We start from the raw sequence: 22,745 nt of genomic DNA on the forward strand, positions 1-22,745 counted from the left end.
ACTGTGTTGAACTAAATTAGAGTCCCAAGACAACTAGATCTAAGCTGTCCAAAAAGGTAGTCACTAACCACATGTGACTTTAAAATTAAAGTGAAATAAAATGTAAAATTCTTGAGTGTCAGTAATCACATTTCAACTGTTCAGTAATCATATAGAACATTTCCATCATTGAAGAGAGTTCTTTTGGACAGTACTGATTCTACACAGTGTCAAAGAGGAGCAGAAGAGAAATGACTAGCATAGCTTGACAGAGGCATGGCAGTTAATTGACTGTATCAGAAATCGACAAACTTAGATTTTAGCCCAGTTCCTCCCTATATTCTCACTGCAAAACCTTGTTTTATTCCCTTATTCTTCATTGCCATTTGCAAATTGAAAGTAAAATACCCACTTCCACAATTATAGGACTATAATCAGTATTAAGTTTATTTTGAGGTTGGGGAGGAAAAATGAAGTCTGCAAAGTGCATAGCTTCTCAGGGAGAAGACAGCCACTTTGCTGATGGAGAACTTTAAGACTTACTAAATTTGACTCTGAGTTTCTCCAGCTGGTTGGCCTGGGCAAAGACAGTGGCCTCTGATATCAGCAGCTTCTCCTGGAGATCTTGGTAGTGTTGTCTGCATTGTGCAAGCTGTGAGCGCAGGTGTTTGGTGGATCCTGGGAGGCTAAATTCTGACTGAGGCCCAGGGTCACTGGCCTGGGACAGGCTATGCACCTGTAAGAGGAGGCAGCACAGGATCAGGATAGTCATGAAGTCAGCCCTAAGGAGTGACAGCCCCTTCCCCCTCTGAACCCTGTGTACTTTATTCATGTTTCTGTCACAGCACTTCTCATGCCCTTTGGCAGTTATTTGCTTTCCAGCCAGAGATCCTTGAGGACTGAAATACTGTTATTCATCTCTGTATCCACAGCACATAGCACAGGGATAATCGATTCTACAGAGGAGCTCTTGGCAAATGTCCATTCAATGGTTGAACTTCTACTCATCCCTCCTAGTATTATTGTTCCAGTTGTTCTCTCAGAATCCTCCGCACTCACCAATCGTACTGAATCCTCAGTAAAGCCCATTCCCTTAAGAGGATCCTTATGGACCACTTCTAAGGCCCAGAACAAACAGCTGTGGGCAGCTGTGATGAAAATGACAGTGAGAAGGAAAATATGCCATTAGACAACTTTCCTATATTAACCGAAAAATTAATACTCAAGAAATATTCTATGAGATAATGTTGTAAAAGCCTCTCTAAATGCTTTAGTATCAGTGAATATTACTCATATGTATTACTCATATGTTATTACAACTGCTTTTGGCCCAAACATCCCCTTATCCTGGCCCCTCCTGATCTCAGGGCAGAACAGTTCAAGGTAAGAACTGACATCTCCTGCCCTTTCCCAAGTGTCTTTCATTCCAGCTACATTCACACTTACTTGGAGGGCATCCACTGGGAGGGCAGCCCCAAGATTGAGGCTCTGGGGTCCGGGACAGGGCTTCATGGCAGCATCCTCCACCTCTTGGTGTTGGTTCTTCCCAGGTGAACAAACCAGTTCTGGGTCCATTCTATCCATCTCCCTGGCCAGGTGCACAAGTTGGTCTGGAGTAATTTTACTATTCCTATCTTTAACACTGAGCACCAGCTGCTCTTTAAGGACATTGATGATGTTGTGGGCATTCCTCAGTTTTCCCTGGAGCTTCCTGAATTCAGCCTGAAGACCATTCTCATTCAGACACCCTTTGGCTACCACAGTCTCCACCATCACCTTGCCTTTCTCCTTGTCTTCCTCCATTTCCCATCCATCAGACATTGCTTCTCCCATCTGCTCTTTCAACTCTGCATTCTCAAGGCAAAGGCTCAGCATGGTGTTCCTGCAGGAAACACACACAATTGGGGTCTAAGATCTGATCTTGGTTCTTTTTACTCACATTTCAGTCTATCACACATCCAGAGACACCCCAGAGCAGGAAGCAACCTTAGAGACTTATGACAGTTCCTTTATTTTATAGATGAGTAAAACAAGGCTCAGAAAGCTCACACTCCCACAGCTAACTGGTGTCAGCACCATCATTAAAAATCTAGGACTTAAGACACCCAGTCTAGTTTTCTTTATCCATGCCACAGATTCTTATGTTCTAATTTTCAGTGGTCTCTGGAATAAACAATGATATTTCCACTTTTAAGAGAAAAATAAAAGGACCTTTCCTGGGACAAACACATTATCATGGATTTGACAGTTCTATTAATTATTTTCAGACAGCTTTCAATCACTGGATGATAAATTGGGATCTAGGTACACATAAGTATTAGACAGACTTATCTTCTACAGTATCAGTGATTCTTAAGGTTGGTGGAAGGTTAAAGGAGTCAGAGTTTCATGCTAATAATCCTGGGGAAGATAATAAAATAATTAAGGATGGTTTTGACATATGGTTCAATTGCAGGTTCAACTGAAGAATAAAAAAGGATGTACTGTTCTTACCCATGATGACTCAGCTAAGTTTACATATACCAAAGTTTAACTGAAGTTAAACCACGAAAAAATGTTATAGTAATTGGAGTGAAAGAGCTGGCATTAAGAAAGGTCATGAGAATTTAAAAAAAAAACAAAGTTTGGCAAGGCAAACAGTATAAAAGAAAGAGCTTCAATGTTAAAAACCTGGAGCCATGGGGTTAAGCTATGAACAATCTTGAGCAAATTACCCAAACTTTGTTGTACTGAGTTTACTCAACTATGAAACAAGAATATTAGGCTAGACTACAATGTCCTCCCCAGTGCTAAAATTATTATATGGTTCAGGGAAATTTAAGTGTCCACATAATAGGCATGGGAGCAATAAGGCATGAATTAGAAATTGTCATCTGCACACCTGCACAGTCAATGCTGATTATGCTCCTGCAAAGTCAATGAACAGGTGGATCGGCTCTATATGATCAGCATATTCCTCAAGCATTGTTTGGAAAACAGCCATTAAAGACAGAGTGATGAGTCTAGCCAATGGATAAGTAATTTGCCACTTGTGTCAAGTAAATAAAATAGCAGAGATTATTAAAATTGCTAGTCATGAATCAAGGATTCATGCTTTGGAGAGAAAACTGAGTGGATATGGAGGGGCTTCTATATAACTTCTCCCTTGTGGACTGTGCTGATTCTGCATACAGCAGTGAAACATCATGAGTAACAAGAGAGTCCTCATATAGTCCAATCAATTCAAAAGATGGAGACCAGACATACAACTAGACATGCAACTAGAATTCTACCCATGACTGTCATGTTTGGCTAATAATGTGCACTGTTATAGTGAATTAAGATAAATAACAAAACAAGTAACAAAAAATGGTTATCATTATCCAATATTATTGATTTCTCTCTAACGAATTTATAAAACCATTAAGGAATGGAGTCCAGAATATGGACTGAGAAAGCCCATGGCAGTGTGAATGCCTTGGCTGCAGCAGGGCTTGTCCCTGGGCTCTGTTGGACTCTCGATTGGCAGGCTCCCCTTCCCTGGAGAAGATGTTCTACCTGATGTGGGACACAGAGGAGAATCCTGCTTCCTCAATTTGAGCCTTTAGCTCCTTCAGTTCTCCTTCAGCTTTTCTCTTGTCCTCTAAGTGCTGGTGGATCTCTGCCCTCAGGTGGAGCATTTCCTCCTGAAGATCCCTGTTACTGTCCCCTCCTGTCAGGGAAGTAGGGGCAAGAGATATGCTCTGGATTTCCACAGCTGCCAGACTTTTCTCCAAAGCCACCTTGATGAACTGAAAGAAAATCATGGGTTAAAGAAATTAGGTCATTAAAGGGGATCCAAGAGGAACCTAAGCTCACAAGGCAGCCATTAATGGGAATGAAAAAGTCAAACCTAAGATGAAACAATCCCCCAAGTACTTCCTTGAAATAAGAGCCCTGGATGGGCTGGGGTGGACATACCATGTGGTTGGGATGGGGTGGACATACCACGTGACCAGGGGGAAGTGCTGCCATAGGGAGGAAGAGAATATAGATATGGGTGAGAAAAAAATACAAGCACATAATCTATTGAAAACATGCACTACATTAATAGTAGGAGATTCAATACACCATTTCCAGTAATGGATAGAACATCTAAACAGAAGATCAATAAGGAAACAGAGGACTTAAACAATACTATAAACCAACTAGACATAACAGACATATAGAACACTTCACCCAACAACAGCATAACACACATTCTTTTCTAGTGCACATGGATCACTCTCCAGGATGGACCATATGTTAGGTCACAAAACAAGTCTCAATAAATTTAAAAAGATTGAACTCAAATGAATTATCTTCTCTGACCACAACGGAATGAAGCCAGATATCGGTAACAGGGAGAAATGGAAAATTCACAAATAACATACTCTTAAACAAAGGGTCAATGAAGAAATATTAAGAAAAATTAGGAAATATTTTGAGATGAATGAAAACGAAAACACAACATACCAAAACTTATGGTATGCAGTAAAGGACTGCTCAGAGGGAAATTTATAGCTCTAAATGCTTAAAAAAAAGGAAGAAAGATTTCAAACCTCATACCTGGAGGAGCTAGAAAAAGAAGAGCAAACTAAGCCCAAAAGAGCAGAAGAGAGAAAGTAACAAATATTATAGTAGTGATAAATGAAATAGAGAATAGAAAAACAATAGAGGGATCAACAAAACCAAAAGTTGATTCTTTGAAAAGATCAATAAAACTGACAAGCCTTTTGCTGGCCTGACAGAAAAAAAAAGAGAGAGGGCACAAATGACTAAAATCAAAAATGAAAGGGGGGACATTATTACTGACCCCACAGAAATCAAGAGGATAAGAGAATACTATGAACAATTACACACCAACAAATTAGACAACCTAGATGAAATGGAAAAATCCCTACAGACACATAAATTACTAAAACAGAATAAAGAAGATATAGAAGACCTAAGTAGACCAATAACAAGTAAAGAGTTTGAATCAATAATCAACCTCCCAAACCTCTCAACCAAGAAGAGTCCAGAATCTCACTGGTGGATTTTTCCAAACATTCAAAGAAAAGTTAACACCAGGTCTACTCAAACTCTTCCAAAGAAATGAAGAGGAGGGAATACTTCCTAATTCATTCTATGAGGCCAGCACCATCCTAATTCCAAGCCAGATAAAGATCATGACATGACAAGAAAAGAAAATTACAGACTAGTATCTCTTATGAAAATGAATACAAAAAGTCCCAACAAAATACTAGTAAACCAGATCCAACTGCATAGTAAAAGGATTATACACCATGATCAAGTGAGATTTATCCAGGAATGTAAGGGTGGTTCAAAGAAAGAAAATTAATTAATATAATACACCATATTAATAGAATGAAGGGGAAAAAAATCACAGTCATCTCAACTGAAACAGAAAAACAATTTGACAAAAACCCAGAACCTCTTCTGGATAAAAACACTCAGAAAACTAGGAATAGAAGCAAACTTCCTCAACCTAAAGCTAACATCATATTCAAAGGTGAAAAGATTGAAAGCTTTCCCCTAAGATGAGGAACAAGACAAGGATGCCCACATTCACCACTGCTAGTCAACATTTTACTGGAAGTTCTATCCAGAGCAATTAGGCAAGAAAAATAAATAAAAGGCATCCAAACTGGAAAAGAGGAAATAAAACTTTCCCTATTTGTAGATGACATGATCTTGAAAAATCTATGACAAAGCTATTTGCTCTATATATTCAGCAAAGCGGCAGGGTACAAGATCAACACACAAAAATCAGTGCTGTTTGTATACAGTGGTAAACAACAATCTGAAAAGGAAATCAAGAAAGAATTTCCATTTATAAAGCAATTAAAATAATAAAATTTTTAGTATTAAATTTAACCAAGGATGTAAAGGACCTGCACATGGAAACCTACAAAATATTGCTGAAAAAATTAAAGAAGACTAAATAAATGGAAGTATATTCCATGTACACAGATTGGGAGACTAAATATTGCTAGTATGTCAATTCAACCCAAAGAGATATACAAATTCAGCACAATCCCAATCAAAATCCCAACAGGCTTCTTTGCAGAAATGGAAAAGTCAACAATCAAATTTACATGGAGGGATAAGTGGCCCCAACGATCCAAAATCATTTTGAAAAAGAGAACATAGATGACTCACACTTCTTGATTTAAAAACCCACCACGAAGCTATGGTAATCAAAACAGCATGGAATTAGCACAAGGACAGAAATATACACCAAAGGAAGAGAATTGAGAGTTCAGAAATAAACTCCCACATCTGTGGCCAATTGACTTTGACAAGGGTGTCAAGTCCACCCAATGGAGGAAACAGTGATGGGAAAACAGGATATCCATATGCAAAAGAATGACAGTGGGCCTCGACCTCATACCATATACAAAAATTAACTCAAAATGGAACAAAGACCTAAATATAAGAACAAAAACTATAAAATTCCTAGAAGAAAATTCAGGGGATCACTTTCATCATATTAGACAATGGAGACTTAGCCTTTACACCAAAAGCATGAGCAGCAAAAGAAAAAAAAAATAGATAAATGCAATTTCATCAAAATTAAAGTTTTGTGCATCACAAAAGGACGCTTCAAGAAAGTGAAGAGATAACCTACAGATTGGGAGAACATATTTAGAAACCATATATCTGATAAGGATTTAATATCCAGAATATATAAAGAACTGCTATAACTCAACAGGAAAAAGACAAACTACCCAAATTAAAAATGGGTAATGGCGAATAAGCACATGAAAAGGTGCTCAACATTATTAGCCATTAAGAAAATGCAAATCAAAACCACAATGAGATACTACTTCACACCTACTAGAATGGCAATTATATTTTTAAAAAAATCAAAATAATAAGTGTTGGAGAAGATATGTAGAAATAAGAATTCTCTTGCATTGTTGGTGGGAATGTAAAATGGTGTAGATGCTGTGAAAATCAATTTGCTGGTTTCTTAGGAAGTTAAGTAGGGAATTATCATATGACCCAGCAATCTCATCTTTAGGTATAGACCCAATACAATTGAAAGGATGGATTTGAACAGATATTTGCACATGAATGTTCATAGCAGCATTATTCACAATTGCCAAAAGATGGAAGCAACCCAAGTGTCCTTTAATTGATGAATGAATAAACAAAATGTGGTATAGACACACAATGGAATATTATTCAGCTGTAAAAAGTAATGAAGTCCTGATTCATGCTACAAGATGGATGAATCTTGAAGGCTTCATGTTGAGTGACATGAGCCAGACACAAAAAGACAAATACTGTATGGTCTCAATGATTTGAAATAGATTCGAATGAGCCTATTCATAGAGTCAGAAACTAGAATACAAGTTACCAGGGGCTAGGTGTGGGTGGAGAATGGGGAGTTAATGCTTAATTGGCATGGAGTTTGGGGTGATGGAAAAGCTTTGGTAATGGATGGTGGTGATGGTGGCACAACATTGTGAGTCTAATTAAGACCACTGAACTGTAAATTGAAAGTCTATAGAATGAGAAATTTTAGGTTGCATATATGTAAAGAACAATTTTTTTAAAAAACCCATGGAACTTTATACAAAGAGTGAATCCTTATGTAAACCATGGGCTTTAGTTAGTAATATACTCATAATAATATTGGTTCATCAATTATGACAAATAGACCACACCAGTGCTAAATGTTAATAGAAAAAACTTTGTTTGGGGTGGTTGGTATATGGGAACTCTGTACTTTCTCTATGCTTTTTCTGTAAACTAAAACTGTTTTTAAAAATTAAAGAAAGAAAAGAAAAAAACACAGTAAAAATGAAAATAATCCCATTACAAATGGACAATGGATCTGAACAGATGTTTTTTCAAAAAAGAAACACAAATGGCCAGTAAGCACATGAAAAGATGCTCAATATCATCAGTCATTAGGGAAATGCAAATCAAAACCACAATGAGATAACACTTCACATACACTAAGATGTCTATAATTAAAAAGATGGACTATAACAATATTAGCAAGGATGTGGAGAAATTGAAACCTTCATACATTTCTGGTGGAATATAAACTGGTGCAGCCACTTTGGCAATTTGGTGGATCCTCAAAAAGTTAAACACAGATTCACCATATGATCCAGAAATTACATTCTTTGGTATACCCAAGAGAAGTGAAAATATATGTTCATACAAAAACTTATTCACAAATATCCACAGCAGCATTATTTACAGTAGTTTGAAGTGCCCAAATGTCTATCAACAGATGAATGGATAAACATAATGGGGTATATACATTCAATGGAATGTTAGCTATAAAAAGGGATGATGTACTGATAGATGCTACAACATGAATGAACCTTGAAAACACCCTAAATGAAAAAAGTCAGACACAAAAGCACATGCTATAAGATTCCATTTATATGAAATGTCCAGTATGCGCAAATTCATGGAGACAATAAGATTAGTGTTTGCCAAGGGCTGGGGAAAGGAGACGGGGAGTGACTGTTAGTGGGTACTGGGTTTCCTTTTGGGATGATGAAAATGTTCTGGAATTAGATAAATGGTGATAGTTGCATAACTTTATGAATATACTAAAAACCACTGCATTGTACACTTTAAAAGGTGAGTTTTATGTAAGTGAATTATATCCCAATAAAACAAGATATAAAAATAACAACTAATGCAAACACAGAGTTTAAGCAAGACTGGGAGATGTGGACACTGTGGTTCTTTTCTTTATAAGGGGACCAAGTTCCTGAGAGTCTCCCACCAAATTAGGAAGCTTTATTAGCCCCAGAATATTTAAGTCCTTGACTGTAAAACTCATGGCCCAAGATACCAAAGCTGAAAGCCTAAGGCCCTGTCTATAGCCCAGACTCCTAAAAATATGACTAAGAGAAAAGACGCAGAACACTCCATCACAGAACATAGGCAGAGCTCCAATTAAAGCAAAGCAAGATTTATTTCATTGGCAGCAAGCAGGACAATCACCTACAACTACTGAGATGTTAAAGTGTGGCCATGCTGCCCAGCAGCCGATTTCACTTTTAGTTTATTACTTTTGTGCTGATGTGGCCAGCTAAACTCTCTCTCAAAAATCTAAGCATGTAAGAAGGAAAGAAGGCAGGAACAATTTCCCAACACCCGTCTTCTTCTGGAGGATCCTCTTGAAGTTGCTCATTAATGTTTCAAGTAGGGCAGGTGTATGGGGTTTTTTCAATTGAGAATGTTTTAACTTTTAGGCTTTCTTATATTCATCTTGGGCTCTGCTCTAGTTTTCCCACAATTTTAAAAGTTAACACACTGAAAATTGAGTATGATAATCTACTTAGTGTATGACTAATTATTTTAGTCGAAGTGCCAGTCTGTCCAATATCATTCTTAATATTTCCAGTGTCATGTTGGCTTCCTCTCAGTGGCAGAATTTTGGGGTTTTATTTCAAGTCAGTGTCAGCCTCCCAATTTTCCACATCCTCTGCCCCAAGCTATTAGTGGATAATTTTGTTTTCTTTCTTCTCTATAAATAATGGTGAATTGTACTTGTCACATATAAATTTCATTCTGGCTATACAGAATCATTTCCCAATTATCGAAGTCATCAAATATTTGATATATACATCCATAAATCATCTCCAATTAGGAAGGATTTGTAAAATTATGGTTCATATAATCTTTGGGTCCCAGTATATTGAACAGAACTGAACCCAGAGCAGTTTGTATGGATCACTGATTGCTAGAGCAGCTAAGATTGGCACAAAGCCATTGACCTTTGCTTCTGACCCTTTCTACATGCATGGTAAAATCTAAACCATAGCTATGTGGTGGAGTTGATTCATGGCAGGCATATGCAATGGTGTCTAATAGCACAGCAGTTGATGTTGTAAGGAGATTTGCCACCTGGTAAGAAAGAAAATGATCATCTGACAGTTGTTCAGTTTCTAGCATCCAATTCCATCTGGGACTGGATGTGAACCTGAGATATGAGAGGTTCTAGGGAATGTGTCTCTACGCCAGGCTTATCTAGGGCGGTGTCCCTTTCCTCATGTGCTACCAAGCATTTGTGACAAAATAAAGAGGACTGGATAAAATCACTTTTGAAAGCTCATGACTTCATTCCTCACTGACTGTAAAACTCATGGCCCAAGATACCAAAAGCTTTCTTTATAAAACCTAAGCTTTCATTATAAAACTTAAAAGCTATGTGTTAGCTTTCTTTATAAAACCTCTACAACTAAAGTGAAATGAATCATCAGCTTTAAGTATGAGGACATTTTTTCCTTTTTCAAATCATAAGTGTTCCTTCTGCTTAAAAATAATGCCTACCTATTTAATGATGCCTACCCACTTTTAAAGTATCTTCTGAATATATGTTATATTGTTCTATTGGTTTAAATATACCAGTTTTTTGGTTTTTTTTTTTTTTTTTTTGAAAAAAAGAAAGAAAGGAAACAAGATCCCACGAGTGTTAATACTGGAAGGGACCTTAAGATCCATCTAGTCTAATTTCCCACTTTAAAATAAGAAAATACAAATCTGATTATTTTGCCCAGGCTAATAATCTGTGTTTTCATTTTTCCATTTCAAAAGAGGTTTACTACTGCTAACTATTCTTTTAAAATTAAGATATAAATGTATGAAAATCAACTCATGATCTAGCCTTTTTATTAGTTTTTCCTTGTCATCTGTAAAAAAGAAAATATTTCTGTTCTTTCCCCAAATAGAGCTCGGGGCTTCTAGTATATGTGGTAGTGGTGTTAATCCTTCAGGTCTATTGCTAACTGTATCTCCCTTATAAGTTGTCTTTTTATATTTCCTAATTCATTTGTTCTATTGCTTTCATGATCTTATTCAACTTTTTTGTGTGTTGGGTTTCCATTTGCCCCACAGAGGACTGTGTGCAGATCAGGTCTCTTGTTTGAATATGGTTGGGCTTTCTCTCTCTTTCTCTCTCTCTCTCGCTCTCTCTCTTTTTACCATGTTGCTTCATATCTCTCACAATGCAAGTCAATTCTCAGACAACTTAGCTTTTCTCAAGTTCATCATACTTAGCCTAGTGACTTTTCTCTCCTCCTCTGTATTTGAATCTTAATTCTTGATTAATTTTTCTCCATTGCAAAATATCAAATGGAGAAAGGCAATGGACTTGGTTAATTACTTTAGTTTCACACGAATTTCCTAGGTATTTATTACAGACCTTACATTTGCTTGAGAATGGAATTTTTTAGGAGATATCTGGAGAAATTTACTATTATGGACAGACTTGAGGCTTCCTGAGGTATGTGAGTCAAAAAATGAGGAGGACACAATTTGCTTTGGCCAAAAGATGGTTCTTACCTTGGGAGTAATCCAAAGTTAGATGTGTTTGTTAGAAGTAGTGTGTGTGTGTTTGAAGTAGGAAGGGAGCTTAGTGTCAAGAATAAAGTTCAACTTCCAAAGACACAATAAGGAGGATCTTAGAATCTAACCTTAAAGGAACATTGATGTAGAAACAATCAAATAAATTTTTGAGAATCTGGACACAAAAATTATGACAAAGAAGCTTTATTTAATTGTTAGCAGGTGAATCACTCTCAAACTTCAGAAAAGTTGAGGTCCGTTTACAAAGATTCCATACACCAAAGTTTTTACTGTCTAAAACTGAAAGTTAGTTTTTAAGGAAAGGTGATAAAAAGAAAAGTGATTGCTTACCCAACAGATTTTTTCATCCATAAACCTTGTCTGTCATGAATCAAGTCTAATTCCAAGGTTTGTTAACTCATAATTTACTCAGTATCTCCTGTGCCAAGTAATACAGCAAACATTGTGAGGGAAACACAAGTGTCCCAAAGTAGAGGGCTAGTCCAGGGTAGGACTGACCTTCTCAAAAAGGGACCTGAGCATTTTCTCCATGCTAGGCTACAGGAAAGAATGCTGAGGAAGAAACTACTTTACAAAACCATTTTACCCACAACTGAGACTTATAGTGAAAGCTCATACTACAAACAATAGTTTAGACCATGTTAATCAGAATCTCACTCTCTTCATACAGGTGTTATTCATTTACTCTGAAGTTAATCATGTCCCGTAGTCCAATCACCATCAGTGACCAGCCAACATCACATTCTAGCTCTTAGAGTAGACAATTGCTGATCCTGCGGGTCCCTCTCTCTTGCCCAAGATCCTCAATGAAGTCAGGGAATGAGGGGCAGAGGGATCTGTCTGGAGAGCCAGTGGTACATAGTTAAGGTGACAAACCTCAGTTAGGAGGACTCAGAAGAAGCTGTTCAAGCGAAAGGAGAAATAGAGCTCATGCAGGAACTCATGGGAAAAGTGAGGGCCAGATAAGCTACAGCAACAAAAAAGGAATCTTAGTAGACAGTAAAGACTATGTTCAGGACATGAGATACTCGAGACAACCAATATGTCTGCAAGAGCTGAAGATTGTGACAAATCCTGTGAGATATAGATACTGTTCATTTGTGTTCTTCCTCATTACTTTATTAGATATCTCCTCCTCTTCTTATACAGGAGATGAAGAGGCAGACCCAGAAAGTCTCTTTTCCCCTATAGCTTTCCCAATATCCCACAAATGCTATGACTGGTAAAGTCCAGCAATTTCTGCAGAAAAATAGATACCAATGATCCACTTTCTCCTTTACAACTCAGATAATCATGGGCATTGCCTGTATAGAAGATACGATTGCTAAATGTTACTGGGAAAGGTGGAGACATATTGGATTTCCAGTGAGTGCTGTAGGATCACCAGCAGTGACTTAAACTCCGCAACCCAGAACTTTCATTCTTGGGCAGGAGAACATGCTTGTTACACCTTCACAGATGGTCAATGGGAACAGTGTTTCAGCTTTGGAGGCCAAGCTGTGAGGACTGACAATGGCTTGCTCTTGAAGTGCCATCTGCTGGTCATCAAGTCTTCACGCTTTGGGAGGTTAGTCAGATTGAACAACAAAGTTGTCTCTTATATAAGGAGATTGCAAAAAGAAAGATCCCTGCTTTGGGAAGCATTCAAATCCTCTTGGAGTTTCTCAGATAGCACTCTCCTTAAGTGGGTCTTATGCCCTGCCAGTCCCCAAGCTGCCCTTTGATGACTCCCTGTCTCCTGTGGTGTGTTTCAGTTACACAAATCCAGGAGGGAAGTGTCCATTGTCTTCTTGTAAGTAAAAATTCTTTTGAAGCTATAGCTACAGGTGTTAAGAAGAGGGAAAGACAGGTAGGAGTGGGGCTGGGAGCAGCAGTAAGAGAGACAGAAAGATTGGAGAGAAAAATGTAGAGACACAGTGGTTGGGGAAGTGACTGGGAAGCTAAGAGAAAGCAGGAAGAAGACTGAGAAGTAGTTTATATAGAAAGAGATCTTTCCACTCTACATCCACAAAGACTGCAGGAGACCATCAGACCCTAGGAGGGCTCTGTGCCTTCCACCCAGGAGCCCCCAGGACCTGACACTGACTTACATGCTGGTGGCTGTTGTGTGCAGCCTCCTCCTCAATACTGTCAGTGAACTCAGTGCTTGCATCTTCGATGTCATCCCCTGAAGCTGCACCTGGAAGTAAGTACAGAAGAGACAGGTGACTCACTTCACAGATTGCTTTCAGGCAGCAAGTAAAATTGCATTCTTTTTGCCTCTGGCCTCGGATTCTTCCTTTTCCCATATGCATGCCCCTAGCCAGCAAGGCCTATGGAGAAGGCAGAACCAACAGAATGTGGCAAATTTGTAGAAATGCCTTCTCCCTGTATCACTAACATTTTCGTATTAATGCTCAAACCTAAGCCTTGAAATGTAAGCTGGCCTCGACAGCACAGACCTATACCTGTAACTATGGGCATACTGTTGAGATCGAGTGGTAAATTCTCTCACCTATTTCCAGAAAGCTTGAATTATTCCATGTCCTGCCGCTGACTAGCTATTCAACTTCAACTCCCTCTTCTGGAATGTTGGTCAAGCGTAACTTTTTCCCACCACTGAAAGGGTCTCTGATCTCCTGAGTATTAGTCTAACCTGTTCTGCCCACTCTTTTTCATTGCATAGATCAGCTGTGCAAAGAGATGACAACATCTATGACGAATTCCCCTCTGGGGCCCTTGGACCTACAGACAGCCTGGTCTAGGCAAGACCCAAGTTACAGAATGGCTCAGGTGTTTGCTAAGTTGTTCCTCTAGCCTCCCCTCCTCCCCATCTCTCCCAAACTCTTGTTCAATAACTACACCCTTCGCCTGTAGAATTTCTCACACTGCTTTGTCCAAGTGGGATTTTATCCATCCTTCCACTCCCCAAAGCTAGGCATTCACCATAGGAACCAAACATCTACACCCTGCCTCAGGGACAAGAAGCTGCAGTTTGTGGTCTGGGAAAAGGTCTAAGGCAATGCTGACCAATAGAACTTTCTGCAATAACATTCTATATCTGCACTGGCTGATACAGTAGATACTAGGCACATGATGGCTATTGAGCAGTTACTGTGGCTAGTATGACTGAGGAACTGAATTTTTAAATTTAAATTTAATTAAAATTAAAATTAAATTAACAACATGTGGCTAATGGCTACCATATTGGACAGGCCACATCTAGGGCACTTCTCCTTTTCTACATCCATTAGAATAAAAGATTGTCTGTCTGGCTTTAGCTCCAAACCTGTGGTCCACATTACTGGGTTCTTCTGAAAGTACAGAACTTCACAATGGTTAATTCATTTGAACATAAAAGAAGATCTATCATGACAGCTGCCTGCATCTTACAGAATCTATACATAGTAGAGAACCTCAAGATCTAGTTCTGACCCTGGTCTCAGTAACTAACCTATTAAAGTTCCTTTCTTGACAGAAGAGTAATCTGGACTTCCAAGAGATTAAGTGGCTTGTCAGCTAGTCACTGACAAGAGCTGTGCCAAGAAGTCAGGTTTCTGAACTCTCAGTGACAAATCACAGACTATATCTCAAGTTCTTGCTCCAAGACCAAAGGGGATTGTTCCTGAGGTCAGAATCTACACACAAAGTGCTCTGCATGAGTAATAGCATTCACTACCCTCTGAAAATAAGGTGAACAGGGGCGGTTTACACCTACAATCAATCTCTTGGCATCTGCAAGTCCATGCCAGTGTATTTCCAATGATCCAGGACAATCAAAGCATTAAAAGATAATGAAAACACTGTTTTAATGGCTTGGTCTCACAGCTCGTTCTCTGATCTTCCCTGTGAATGCTATCAATTTGAATCAAGGCAGGATATTGTCCAGTAAATTCCTGTCCATGAGGAGGCACCTCTACCACAGAGCAACCTTAGAGATCTGTGGCAGACAGTGTACAAAAAGATTTCCAATACTTACTCTTTCAAACCAGCCCCAGAACCATCTTCATCAGGTTACTAGTTGCGTGGAGGCAAATGAACAAACTCCCTAAGCTTTGGCTGCTTTGGTAACTCACTGAATCCAGGATGCTAATTCACCTGAGGACATCCATATCATATCATGCTTACTTTTGAAAATCTTTCCCTGTACAACAGTAAGGATCAGAAACTTTTATTCTTTTCCTGCAAAGAAAATGGAATGCCCAACTCAGCGACTGAGTTTTTTTTTAAAACCGTAATTTTCACATTGTTTCCCTTCTGAGCTTTGAGCTAGGAAATGAACCTGTGGCTGAAAAAAGCACAGCTCTTTGAGGTCCAGGATCCTAATCCCCATACCATTCTTGGAAGATTTTGTAGTTACGCAGGGTCACATCCCAAGCTGATTCCTCTACCAGGTTTCAGAATAAGGTAAATGGGGATTAGAAAGGGTGACTGTCACTGGTCTTGAAGGCTTTTCCCTAGTACTTCCTGCCCTCCACTTAACCTTTGTCTGCCTTTCTGAGGCCATGTCTGAATTTCTAGGAAATGTCCTAATTCACTCAGGGACAGGACAACAAAGGTTGTGACTTCATCAGGAATTAGATGGAGACAAAGCAAGAATGTTCATCTCATCCCAACACACTACTACATAGGGTTTTTATTTTCTTTCTCCCTTTTTTTTTAAAAAAAAAAATTCACAGTCTGCAATACTTCATTTATAGTAGCTTTAAGGATGCCCAACCTTTTTACCAATTTGAATTAGAAACTGGGAAATGTTTTTTTGTGTTTGTAGGGTGGAAAAAAGCTGAAAAAATATTACAGAAAACATGGGAATAAAATGAGTAAGGACCTATACATCTCACATAAGGTCCTATACATAAATTTATATTAGTCATGTGGATAACATCTCCATTTTCTTATAAATGCCAATAAAAGAAGTTCTCTTTTGTGAAGGATACACTTTTCTAAGATTTTATAAGGCAACTAAACACTATTTTCAGAACTAATTTGGGATACTTTAAATTTCTAATTTCAAGTAAAGACACCTACAATTTAATATTGATGGTTTGCTTGTTTTTTATAAAATCCAAAATAAAATGGTCTGCCTCCTTTATATTCTCCAAAAGGTAAGAATCTGTTCTCTCAATGCTAACCAGCTTCTCCAGGTTTTATCCTATAATTAAGTTGCACATGTTAGTCTGACAATTTAAAAGGTTTTATTTAGGGTCTTAGCAATAGCTCACAAGTTATGTTCCTTGTGTGTCTCTAGACTTTGAACCATAAAAAATTGAGATACCAAAATGTCCCTTATTTACATTTAAAAAATTATTTTCTATATATATCAGACTCCACAAAATACACAGAAATAAAACAAGCCTCTAAAATATACTTAAAATCCTTGAGTAAAAATTTAAACATTATGCAAATGTAAGATATTTTCCTTACTGCTGAGGCAAAAACTCATATTTTTATGGAGCTTTACACATTGAGAATGGCATAATTAGGAACATGTACTCTGGAGCCACATAGTCTGGGTTTGAATTCTCCTTCTGTCAATTACTAGCTATTTGACTTTAAGCAAATCATAAACTTTGTATAACCTGGTATCCTTATTCATTAATTAGGGTAAATAGTAATACCCTCTTCATACAGTTGTGAACTTTAAAGTGTTTGCTGCTTGTGAAATGCTTAGAACAGCGTGTGCTCAACAAATATTACCCAATATTATTCTTGTTTATTATTTGCTGTTGGTGGTAAACTGAAGTGGTCCATGGACTGAAAAGTTGAGGATCGAAACAAAAGTTGAAGGTCACAGAATCCCAATGTTGCCATTTTAGTCATTTTATATCTGACCCTTATTAACTGGATGATCTTGATTGATTCTATCTGCACATTTTCACTTCCCAATAAGGGCCTGCTTCCCTCATCAGGAGGCTTAAAACACTACTCTTTGCTCTCCCTGCTTCACAGGACAGTAGAAAGAACATAAAGTTGTCAGAAAAATGGAATTATCTCTTTTGAATATGTGCTTTACAAACAGGATTTGTCATTAACCTATAATTGCTATAAAACTTCACCATGTAGGAATAAGTCTTAGAGAGATAGTCATTATATATGACATTTTATTTCAATATATCAGTAATAAGCCCAAACTGTGTTGGGGTGAAGACCATCTAAATTCTACTCTCCAGTCATTATTGACACCCCTTTAAACCCATTAATATGGGATCAACAGAAAAGGAGTAACATTTCCTCATATAGTTACTCAGAACATTGCAGGGGTCATATTTTATTAATTTTGAATAGGAACTCAACGAACTAAAGTTAAACAGCATGACTAAGTTTGCTGTGCTAAGTGGCCACTTGTTCTTTCCCTCAGTGCCAGGCTCTCGTGCCAGGTGTTCTTGGACCCATCTCACCTTCACTCCCAAGCTGTCTGCCATGTGCTCATCGAGAAGTGCATTTTCATCTTTCATGAGCCATCTATTGATGACTTTAGTATTATGATGCTATATGAGAAAACCAAAGGAAAAATCTATCAAACCTGTAATTTCATTTGCAGCCACTCCCTTTTTGGACCATAAGAAAACTTTTAAGATTTCTATAGTCCTCCATAAGCTTTTCCCTGGAAATAAAATTCTTTAACTAAATAGATGATCTTGAAACAGAAGTAGCTAGAAAAGAAAACTGTCTACCATCAAGCCTTTTAATGGTGTATCTTTGTCTTTAAATTGTGACATCTCTTAAGTAGCCTAGAGGGTCCTCCAGCTTATATATTATTCAGCTGTTTTCAGTGACTTTAAAAGACCAAATTGTAGCCTGAGTATAAAATCTCATGAGGATTCTGGAAAGCATTTTCACTCTTTCAACAAAGTAAATACTCAATAAAACTAGAGTCACTTATTCTTAGGTTGACCAGGACAGGTGTGAATTGAGACTGTCCTGGGCAAATCAGGAGACATGACCACTGTAGCTATTCTATGTCATAATTCTCATTCAAGGAATTCCTCCTACTCATGGTCTCTTTCTTCCCTCTAAGGACAGAAGCAGCAGATTTTTTAAGGAAGATTTACAGAGATGCCACCATCCACCATATCAATTGGCTCCTCAAATCTCCAACCTGCTTTCTGCTGCTCCCCTTCAGGATCAAGACAGGGTCTTCAAGCTAGAGTAGCCCATTTTGCATTTCTGGGAAAAGTATAATGCTGCTTCTTTGGTCTCTCTTCCTTGGGAGAACAAAAATTCAGGTTTCCTCCTCTTCCTTCCTTTAGTTAATACGAAGGCATTTACTCATTCCAAGGTGCCTTACTTTGACTTGGAATATTAGTACAATGAAAAAAACAGACTCATTCTCCTATTAGGGAAAAAAAAAGACATGAGCTTTCTCTGCATCTTTTCTCATAATAATGAAACCAAATAGTTACTGCTGGCCTTTGATATTTTTATTGGATCAGTAAGACAATTTTTAGTTTCTCAACTAAAGTAGCTGAAATTCTAATACTTAAATATAAAAAAGTACATTCTCCATTTCAGCACAAATGTTAACAGTTTAACAAACCACAGTGCCATGAAGAAATGAACTTCCAGAGGAAAATATACAACTTATTTTGGTGGGGGAATAGTCCTGGAAATAACCTAATGCCAAGTTTTTAGATCATTTAACATGTCACTTCCTTCTTCATCTGAAATTGTTTGAGCCATTTTGATTTTTCTCAACAGCTCAAGGGTCATAATTTTAAGTGACAGAAGCAAGTAAAAGTGCTTTTACTTATCAAAATGATAATACTTCATTGAAACAGATAGGAATTCATGATTTATAAAACATACTTGTATATACACATTTCTCTAAAGTTTACAAACTGAAAGAGGTTCATTGTTTTTTAATGATTTTGAGAATTGAAAAAGGAAGGACTGCATACTTAAACTTACAACTGCAAACCTATAAGCATTTGCTAGATGATTATGAGTTCTTAAAGGGAACAATAAAGCAGATTTGATTCATGTACTTAACACCTCTATTCCTCATATTATTTTAGATCAAATATTTTCTGATGCTGAATTTCCTATTTTATCCTCACAGCTTTAGTAAGAGGAAACAGTATGGTAAATACAGATTTTCCTTCCGGTTCTTGACTTTTAAACAACAAAAATAGAAAAGTAAAACGAATTATTAAACCACTTTATCAGCTTATTCTTATTTGAAGTCTGCTGTAAAATTAGTATTGTCAGTACTATAGTTTTGTTTACCTTCTACTTCTTGTCCTTTGTTGAAAAAAATTAAAGCTATTATTTTTCATTTGGAAAACTTATCCTTACTCATGTGATTATACAGAAAGATGAGGACTTACCTTCTTGTCTTCTAATCATAAAATGTTTTAGCAAAGTTATTGCTACAAATGGTTTGTGAGAGGGCAGCTTAAATAGTTCAATATGTATTAAGACTCAGAAACTATTATACTACAGAAATATCTCCAATGTATTGTCCTATTGACTCATTACATTTATTATTATTGGACTGCTTTATATGAGCTCCATATTCTTATCTGTTGTTTCTACAGTATAAAAGGCTATATAAACAATTAGTCCTATCAAAGGGAAAAGAAAAGCAGTCTGAGATTTAACCCTAAAAGAAATGAGAGAAAATGCTCTATGTGCTAGCCTTCATAAGGTATTAGTATCTGGAAAAGAAAGCTGACATCACTCACTCTAACTGTAATACAAATTCTACAAGGTAAGATGGAAGATTACCATTAAGTATGAGGTTTATTACTATTTCCTCCTAACTTCACAGGAAGTTTGTTTCATTTCCAAGTAGGAGACTGGCTGTAGACCTGAGGCCTTGGTTGAAGGGGAAACTTAAGTTTTTCAGGGGTGTCAAATATAAAGAATCTCTGATTCTTTTATATAAAAAGATCATGAAACCATAAACCAATGACTTTCTCCTAACAATGGGAACTATGGATTTCTAATACTAGCTCAAGGAAAACAAAAGTATTAAAATAATTGTTCTTACTAAGGCCTGCAGTGCAAAGGAAAGTGACTTAAAGTAGTCAATCCCCAAAGCAAGGAGCAATTTTCAGTGTAATCTCAGCTCTACTCCTTTCGATGTGAGGACTCCGGATGGCAGTGGAAGACAGAAGCAAAGAGAACCAAGATCAATTTTCCTGTAGTGTTTCAAAGCTGTAAACCAAAACAGACTTCTCATGGTCCAGATAGTGAATTAAGAGGGAGCATAAGTATAAAAGTTCCAGGTCTTTTATGTATATCTGCCATGGAGATATGTATAAACTGTAAGTAGAAGATAATGAAGAAACTTCAAGGGAAACTACTGGCTAGGATCTGATATCCTATACATGTTAAAGATCTTGATCATCAATAGATCTCTTACTATACATAATGTAATTGAAAATCCTTTAAAAATATGAACAAAGAAAAATTCTCTTTCCCTAATAAGTAAAAGATAATAAAAATATTGTCCACAATTAAATCAAGAAAAGTGGATATGTGGGTAGAATAAGAGTATACTCTGTTAATGTAAAAGGCTGACATATTAAAATAGCTCAATCATGCTTTCTCAATTTAGAACTTGGCTACACAGCCAAAAAGAGAACATCAGAAAATACTGATTTTTGTGGATTTCAGTTACTATATCATTGGATTATTGGTTTTCAATAATAAAGTTTAAACCCACAACAGAAAAAGAGCTTAGAGGAAATATTTATCAAAAGGATTTTCATTTCATTCATTAAGTAAATCCTTTAGGAGTTCCTTTTCAACTCCATAGTTCTATAGAATTTATCTACCCTGACCTCTTACAAACCATTACACATTTGCTATTATTTAAAAAGGAAACAAGAGAAAAAACAAATATCTATCAATATGGATTTTTCTCAGTTTAAGTTCTATGCTTCCAATTAAGCATGGCCTGAGTGACGATTTAATTCACTTTCCTTCAAGGTTTCTATAAAGTTCTATAAAGCACAAGATGCTTTATCTAAAATTATTGTAATGTTGATAAATTCCTGACAAGAGGTAGAATAATCTAGTGAGAGAAAGGGTCTGTGCCCCCGAAGAGAGAATAGAATCCTATCATGATAAATATGATTATGTGAATGTGTTCATTCGCAGCATCATTTATCTGTGGACTACAGAACAAAATTCATCAAAATTGTGTTCTCTGTTCAGATGCCAAATTACCAAAAAAAAAAAAAAAAAAAAAAATTTTGATAGAACAGCAAGCCGTCTAAAGGTAGCACTGCTTTCAGACTTCATTCCAGCTATTAAGATGAGAAAGCTAATACCAGATTTTAGTCACATCTATGGTACCAACGTCAAACTTAACTTATCCTTTCCCACTAAATTCAGTTAATTTTCTAAAATGTTTCCTAAGGACCAGCATCAAAGGCAAGTAACTACAACATAAATCAGTCTTATCATTACAGGGTCTGAATCATGCTCAGAATTCACATACTTTTTCTTCTAATCTCTTTTGATACTATTTCTATAGGAGACAGGATTCATTATTCATCTAACTTATATTTCTAACACTTGGCAACAGTTTAAGATAACAAGGGATAATCTTACTCATGTTGGAGGTTAACAGAAGTGGGAGTGGTAATTAACATAAATTACTGTAATCACTATGAGCCAATACACCCAAGAGTCACCCACGCTTGACCCTTAACAGGAGACTTAGAAAGCTTCTTTGGTCTATTAGAAAATTAAGGGAATATGTTTTCTAAATGCCTTGCTGTAATGACACAATAGACTAGTCTTTGATGGGCTGACATTTCTACAGTTCAATTATCTTCCTTCTAACATCTGGAAAGTAACAGAAACCTTTGTGAGAAAAGGGTTTCTTAGGATGAGGAATCTAAGAAAAATGGATGGTTCTACTTACATGTCCTAACTCCTTCTTTAAATGACTCCTTCTTTTCCCCACCAAAGGCCAATGAGACTGGAATGGCATATCCATTAAGAGAAAAGCTTCATGAAGATTCTAGAGTGATCTTCAGTAGAACACTTTCTTCCCTGTCCATTATAGTTTGATTCAATCTCTATGTGTTACAAGTAAAGTTACAGAAATTTGGATGGAATTTAGAATGTAATGCAAACCATTTCAAAACATGAATATGAAAGAAATAAAAGTGTCATGTAAAAAAATGGAAAGAAAAAGAAAAATCTTTGGGCCTCACCTAGTTTAGAAAGGGTACTCAGTCATACTTACCATGCTACAAATCCTCAATCCCTGTTCTCCAAATTCCATGTTTAAAGTAACTGAAATCTCAGTTTCTAATCTAGGAAACTTGTATCCAACAGAAATAAGAAACTTCATGGTATTATACCCACAAAGCTCCAAAGTAATCTTGGTTACTTTTCATACTCTTGACATTTAAAACACCAGAAATATAATCTTCAGTGCATCCTTCCTTACACCTGTAGGGCTGCCACAGGAAAGC

General features: G+C 37.0%; 1 protein-coding gene across 16 annotated transcripts in view; it reads right to left on the minus strand.

Annotated features, from left to right (window-relative positions):
* LOC119526795 (phosphodiesterase 4D interacting protein) overlaps positions 1-22,745 on the minus strand; it is a 258,604-nt gene that overhangs the window by 34,133 nt on the left and 201,726 nt on the right. For all 16 annotated transcript variants that reach the window (XM_037826232.1, XM_037826236.1, XM_037826237.1 and 13 more), the window contains 4 exons: positions 13,419-13,507; positions 3,517-3,749; positions 1,426-1,861; positions 523-715 (listed from right to left, as the gene is read on the minus strand). In XM_037826232.1, coding sequence (XP_037682160.1) covers positions 523-715; positions 1,426-1,861; positions 3,517-3,749; positions 13,419-13,507 — 951 coding nt within the window. The remainder of the gene's footprint in view (positions 1-522; positions 716-1,425; positions 1,862-3,516; positions 3,750-13,418; positions 13,508-22,745) is intronic.

The sequence above is a fragment of the Choloepus didactylus genome, chromosome 2 (assembly GCF_015220235.1).
Source record: "Choloepus didactylus isolate mChoDid1 chromosome 2, mChoDid1.pri, whole genome shotgun sequence".
Taxonomy (NCBI): domain Eukaryota; kingdom Metazoa; phylum Chordata; class Mammalia; order Pilosa; family Megalonychidae; genus Choloepus; species Choloepus didactylus.